A 7,420-nucleotide genomic window follows, 5' to 3' on the forward strand; every position below is an offset into this window, starting at 1 on the left:
GGACATTAGAGCGTAAGCTCCTCTGGTGCAGAGACTGACGTGACTGTGGGGGAGGGGACATTAGAGCATAAGTTCCTCTGGTACAGAGACTGATATGACTGTGAGGGAGGGGACATTAGAGTGTCAGCTCCTCTGGTACAAAGACTGGTGTTACTGTGGGGGAGGGGCATTAGAGCGTAAGCTCCTCTGGTACAGAGACTGATGTGACTGTGGGGGAGGGGACATTAGAGCATAAGCTCCTCTGTACAGAGACTGGTGTGACTGTGGGGGAGGGGACATTAGTGCATAAGCTCCCCTGGTGCAAGGACTGTGGGGGAGGGGACATTAGAGCGTAAGCTCCTCTGGTGCAGAGACTGACGTGACTGTGGGGGAGGGGACATTAGAGCGTAAGCTCCTCTGGTGCAAAGACTGACGGGACTGTGGGGGAGGGGACATTAGAGCGTAAGCTCCTTCGGTGCAGAGACTGATGTGACTGTGGGGGGAGGGGACATTAGAGCGTAAGCTCCTCTGGTACAGAGACTGACGAGACTGCAGAGGAGGGGACATTGGAGCGTAAGCTCTTCTGGTACAGAGACTGACGTGACTGTGGGGGAGGGGACATTAGAGCGTAAGCTCCTTTGGTACAGAGACTGATGTGACTGTGGGGGAGGAGACATTAGAGTGTAAGCTGCTTTGGTACAGAGACTGATGGTACTGTGGGGGAGGGGACATTAGAGTGTAAGCTCCTTTGGTATAGAGACTGATGTGACTAAGGGGAAGGGGACATTAGAGTGTAAGCTCCTCTGGTACAGAGACTGACGGGACTGGGTGGGAGGGGACATTAGAGCGTAAGCTCCTCTGGTACAGAGACTGACGGGACTGGGGGGGAGGGAACATTAGAGCGTAAGCTCCTCTGGTACAGAGACTGGCGGGACTGCAGGGGAGGGGACATTGGAGCGTAAGCTCTTCTGGTACAGAGACTGACGTGACTGTGGGGGAGGGGACATCAGAGCGTCAGCTCCTCTTGTACAGAGACTGATGGGACTGTGGGGGAGGGGACATTAGAGTGTAAGCTCCTCTGGTACAGAGACTGACAGGACTGCGGGGGAGGGGACATTAGAGTGTAAGCTCCTCTGGTACGGAGACTGATGTGACTGCGGGGGAGGGGACATTAGAGCGTAAGCTCCTCTGGTACAGAGACTGATGTGACTGGGGGGGAGGGGACATTAGAGCACAAGCTCCTCTGTACAGAGACTGATGGAACTGGCTCAGTGATCTCTGTACAGCGCTGCGGTATATGTCAGAGTTATATAAATATATAATAATAGTGTGTGATTGGTGAGGTCTGAGGTGAGTCTCTGCTGATCCCGCCCTGTGATTTCTTTCTCTGAAGAGAGTGCAGCCAATCACAGTGCACAGATATAAGGAGAGTTTCTGTGGAGAGCAGATTCTGCCCAGTGACTGTGATCCTGCCCTGTGATTGGTTGGTGTGGAGGAAGTGCAGCCAATGGCAGTGGAAATTTCTGACGTGATTCTCTGTGGAGAGTAGAATCTGCCTGGTGACTGTGATCCTGCCCTGTGATTGGTTCCTGTGGAGGAAATGCAGCTAGAGATGAGCGAATCGAACTTGGCGAAGTGGAATTCGTTTCGAAGATTAGGAAAAATTCGAAAATCGAAATCGAATCGAAATTTTCCAAAAATGGTGGTGACGGAGCGGGGATCTCTGGGAAGACGCGCAGACAAGGCGCGCTGACCCATAATGCATTCATTCATGACATGTGATCGCATTAGCCAATCAGCAGCCAGCCAGCCAGCACTGTGTAATGGTCGAGCTATAAATTGCGGCCATCTTAGAATTCTCCATTAGCCTCCGGTCATTCAAGAGAGACAGACCTCTCTGTATTAGGGACAGAGTTAGGGCCAAAGAGACTTTAGGGCCACAGAATCGTTACTTAGGGACACAGAATTGTTACTCAGGGACACAGAATTGTTACTCAGGGACACAGAACTGTTACTCAGGGACACAGAATTGTTACTCAGGGAGAGACACAGAATTGTTACTGAGGGACACAGAATTGTTACTGAGGGACACAGAATTGTTACTGAGGGACACAGAATTGTTACTCAGGAACACAGAACTGTTACTCAGGGACACAGAACTGTTACTCAGGGACACAGAATTGTTACTCAGGGACACAGAACTGTTACTCAGGGACACAGAATTGTTACTCAGGGACAGACACAGAATTGTTACTGAGGGACACAGAATTGTTACTGAGGGACACAGAATTGTTACTCAGGGACACAGAATTGTTACTCAGGGACAGACACAGAATTGTTACTGAGGGACACAGAATTGTTACTGAGGGACACAGAATTGTTACTCAGGGACACAGAATTGTTACTCAGGGACAAGGAATTGTTACTCAGGGACACAGAACTGTTACTCAGGGACACAGAATTGTTACTCAGGGACACAGAACTGTTACTCAGGGACACAGAATTGTTACTCAGGGACAGACACAGAATTGTTACTCAGTGTTAAATATCGTGACACTTATATTATTTAAGTGTCTGTCTTTAGGCGTTTGAGGCAAATTGTTCTAGTGCCAGGCTGACTTAAAACAGTGTGACTTTTATTTAATGCACACTTGGCATCAAAAATGAATACAAAAGATAAAATAAAATACAGAGTAAAATATAACAAAAGTTGTAGATTATGGAAAAAGAAATAAGCTTTGGAGAAATGTCTAATCTCTTGCCTGTTCTATGACAAGTGTTTCAGTCTTGGCAAGGAAGACAACAGGTGTATCAAGGCTTTGCAGGCCTTACCAGGAGACAAATATGTCAGTGCGTGTCAGCTGTATAATGTCTTGATGTATGAGTGTGAGTGAGTGTATGTGTCTCTCTATCTCTAAGGCACATCTTATATATGTTTTACCAGACCAACCCACTAAACAGTTATTTCCTAATCCAGTGTGAGCTAAATAAGTAAAACCCTTATTTGTGCTTCTTCTAAACTTATACTCTTAGTGTCCATATATGTAAGCCTTCTAAACGTATACTTAGTATGACGTTATTTGAAAACCTCTTAGACGACAGAAATATATGATACTGTCATCTGATATAATGGCTTCACATATCTTTAGAAAGGACAATGATCACATAAATGCATATAACCAACAATAATTGATACTAAACTTATCACACACTATTCCTAACTAATAAATTGATTATATGAAATAATTATCCAACTAACTATATTATGGATTAGACATGATTTTCTTTATAAAAGACATATCCTTTCTTTGTTCTACTACATATCAATATCTTTTTACATTCCAATTGCTATTCTTAAAACTAAGCTTATGACCTGCTGACCTCTTAGACATGAATATACCATGGTTCATCTTTAACACCTGTTTTCCAAAGCTTCATTCACACGCTAAGTTAAAATTACTTCTCAATGACTTTTGCTGTCATTTTGAAAGATATGAGACGTCTGTTTTAAGCTACATAATTTCTACAATATTCCCCCTAAATATAATTTATCATATAATATTATATATACATTCATACTTCATTCATGGCCCAACTATACACGCTCTGAATCAGTTGTTCCAGATGCACCATTTTCTATAACCAGGTCAGTTAGGTCAGAGGTAACCTTCCTTCTAATAATACCTGACAGGATTTTTTCACCTTCTTTCATTTGTTTCTTAATCAATTTGTAAAATTGTTTCATTCTAATCATAATACATATTTGAGATAAAATACATAAAATCATAATAATAAATATAATAATTAATGGGTGTAATAATATATTTCCAGCAGCTGCTGTTACTGACGTTTTTCCCCACATTGATACAGTATTTTTAAATTTTGACCACCATGAACGACCTGAAAATTCAGACCAATCATGTTCTATCTCTAGTAGATTTCCTTGTTCATGCTTAAATATTATTTCTGCTTTCTGAAGTTCTTCAGACAAAGCAATTAATAATCCCTTATCCTTTTGTATGATCTCTGCCCATTCCTTCCATGGAAACTCATCTACTTGAGATATATTATATTGTATAGGTAGAACACTCACATTTTTCATAAGTATATTAGTTAAATTTACTCTAATTCCATTTAAACTAATTCCTGTAAGATCTCCTTCTATACAATACAAGCCTCGACTCAGGATATCTGTATGTGTGCAGGATAGGAAGAAAGCTTTCACTGTTTCAGTGTCTGTCATGACTTGAAAACAGACTTTCCTCTTTCCTACAACAGTGACTAGGTCAAATGAAGTTTTTACTTTTTCTATTCTTGCTGTACATAATGAATGATTATGAAAACAAGAGTGAAAAATACTTTTGTCCTGATTAGGCAAACATATTACTTTTGATTGAAAATGTAAACAAGAAGATAAATCTAGTTGTTCTGGTTCAGATATATTAGTATCCAAAGCAAAATCTACAAACTGTAATTGATAATATAACAACTGAGTATTACTAACTGGCAATCCTAAGACTGTAACTGGAACTAACATTTGTTCTTTCCCAGCAATGGGAATCATTGAGGTACCAAAGCATTCATGTTGATTACATCCTACCCATTTATTTACCCATAAATCTGTATGATTTTTTGCAAATACATATTCATTAGGTAAACTTTGCAAAAGACTTAGAGGAGTTATTCCACTTTGGAATGCTTGTGCAATTATTTTAAAATTGGTAGAATACTCTGTCTGTATTTCTAGACATGTTCTGGCTATGTGGGAATGTTGTTCTCTGTCCATTAAATTCAAAGTAACATCTTGTAAGTGGACTACAGCTGGGCCTATAACCGTAGCTGTCTTCATTAACATATTTTCTAATATTTGATTTACATTTCTTTGAACTTTAATACTTTTACTACCCACTAAGCCCGCTGTTTCCAGATCAGACTGTAATGTATTAATATCCATACTATTGGTAATACTTCCAATAGTACCAACTCCACCTAAAATTCCTTCTATGATACCTCGTTTATTCCTGTTGTTATTTTTATTATTAGTTCCAAACCATTTATCCATACCCAATTCCATATTAATTAAGTATTCTTGACATTGAGGATACTTTGATGAAATTTTCCATTCAGAAACATTAAATTTCCAAAGTATAATCACAAAATGTCCTTCTCTTAAGAGATGTCTGGGTTGGAAATGATTAATTTGAAATGGACTAGAAGGAATACATTTTTCATCAGTACACTTAATGTTCTTAGGAGATGAAATTATAACATTTGCAGTATCACATTTCATTGGATTATTTTCTAATGATATGCAACATTCATATATGCCTCTGTCATTAAGATTTGGACTACTGTGTTGATAAATAAAGTTATTATTAGTCCAATCTACATTTCCAAGATTACTCTTACGAATTATATTAGTAGAGCTATGGAAAAGACTGCCCAAAAATTCACCATTTCTTTTCCAAGTTAATAGGGAATTTTGAGGTAAATATATTTGTGTAGTACATATCAAATTTAAATCATCCTTTCCTTCAATAATTTTAACAGCTTGAGGAGATACTTTTATATCTGGAATAATCAAGTCTACAATTGAAATAGTCACTCTCACTTTAACGTGAGCTGAACCTCTTGTTATTTGAAAATCCCATACTCTAATTACATCTCCTTCTTCATCTCCTGTAATCTTTAAGTGTTCAGGATCCATAAACTGTAAATAATATTGGGTCAAAAACCAAATATCTGTTTTGGATCCTCCTACAGAAGAAGAACCTACTCTATCTCCAGTTACATCGCCAGTCCAAATTGTAGACTCATTTCCTTTTAAAACTATGGACCAGAACCCCATCTCAGTTAAATTACATTCATATGTACCAGTTTTATTATTATGTACATATGATCCTTGCATTTTTGTAAACTTTGTTTTAGATTCTATTCTAGCTTGTATTTCAATAGAGTTACCATGAAGAAAATAAAACTGCATACAACAAGTAGCTCCATGACCTATACAAGCAAGTCCATACAAGTCTACGGCTGTGTCATTGTCACTGTATCTTGGAAAATGTCTCTTGTTTCTGGATAAAGGCAATTCTCTTTTATGCAGGGTCTCAGACTTGTTCTTCTCTGCTGGGCTGGAAAAAGTCATATAAGTTTTTAGGAATAAAAATGTCATTAATGAGAAAAGGAGTCCTGTGATGACGAATTTTCTCCTTTTAATGTTCTTTCTTTCTTTCCAATTTTCTGATGTTGTCGTCAGTATTTCTTTTTGGAGTTTGATGTTCCTCCATATTTGATTATCAGATGTCATTTCTGCAAAAGAAATGCAGTATCATTATCTTGGCATAAACAGCTTGCATTGATCAGTGTGAACCCATATTTTTTGTTGTCTCCGTGCATTTTTAACAGAATTGAGAGGTCTTTGGACTTGTATCATTACACCACGTGTGTCCAAAATTTCAAAAGGACCTTCCCAATTACTTTGCCACGGCCCACTTTTTCTAAATGTTTTAATCATGACTTGTCCACCTTTCTCAAATTTTGAGGAGTGTGGAGGGATCATTTTCTGCATGTGAGTAGCTGCATGTGGCAAAATGGCATTTAGATTGTCTTGCAACATCTGTAACCATTTGGTTTTCTCAATTGCTTCTTTCTGCAGAGTTGACAAAAAACACGGTTCATGTGGAAAAACAAGCCGCATTTTTCTACCTGTCATCAGTTCAAATGGACTGTATTGTGTAGATGAAGATGTTGTACTTCTGATACTCATCAGAACAAAAGGCACGGCATCTACCCATGTATGTCCTTTGTCTAACAACATTTTAGCAATTCTGGATTTGATAGTCCTGTTCATTCTTTCCACAATACCTGCAGATTGCGGATGGTATGGAACATGAAATCTTTGCTGGATTCCCAAAATTTTACACATTGCCTGCATTACTTTACCTGTGAAATGAGTTCCACGATCTGAACTGATGTCAATTGGGATCCCCCAAGTAGGAAAAACATGATTAATTAACATTCTTGCAGTTGTTAGTGCATCGTCTGTGCGTACAGGTAAAATCTCAACCCATTTTGAGAAAACATCAACAATTATGAGAGCATATTTGAAACCATTTTTTCCTGTTGGTAATGATCCTATATAGTCAAGTTGTAATGTGGACCATGGACCATTAGCTGGAGGAGTTCTTTGTAAAGGAGGTTTCTGTCCTTTTGGCCTGGGGTTCACTTGAGCACAAATAAGACAAGATTGAATTACATTGTCTGCAGTCTCATCCATTTTTTCCCAGAAAAATTTCTCTTTGAGAATCTCTAACAATCTCTGCTTACCTACATGGCCTAAACTTTCATGATTGTATTTTGTGAACTCCACTTGTAAATGTTTTGGTATGACAGGACGCAGAACCCCGTTACAGTCATGAAACAAAATCTTGTTTTCAAAAAC

At 39.1% G+C, this 7,420-nt stretch overlaps 1 protein-coding gene across 1 annotated transcript; it reads right to left on the reverse strand.

Annotated features, from left to right (window-relative positions):
* Positions 1-2,594: 2,594 nt before the first annotated feature.
* LOC149453296 (uncharacterized) lies at positions 2,595-6,286 on the reverse strand. Its single transcript, XM_089688233.1, has one exon. The coding sequence runs from the start codon at positions 6,284-6,286 to the stop codon at positions 3,575-3,577; it is 2,712 nt and encodes a 903-aa protein (XP_089544359.1). The 3' UTR covers positions 2,595-3,574.
* Between the last annotated feature and the right edge of the window lie 1,134 nt (positions 6,287-7,420).

Source organism: Staurois parvus, unplaced genomic scaffold, assembly GCF_062004578.1.
Source record: "Staurois parvus isolate SC_StPar_1 unplaced genomic scaffold, SC_StPar_1.0 ptg000449l, whole genome shotgun sequence".
In the NCBI taxonomy this organism is placed as follows: domain Eukaryota; kingdom Metazoa; phylum Chordata; class Amphibia; order Anura; family Ranidae; genus Staurois; species Staurois parvus.

What these genes read in the sequence shown, in the direction of transcription:
- LOC149453296 (XM_089688233.1), bottom strand. Translation starts at nt 6,286, where the DNA reads ATGACATCTGATAATCAAATATGGAGGAACATCAAACTCCAAAAAGAA.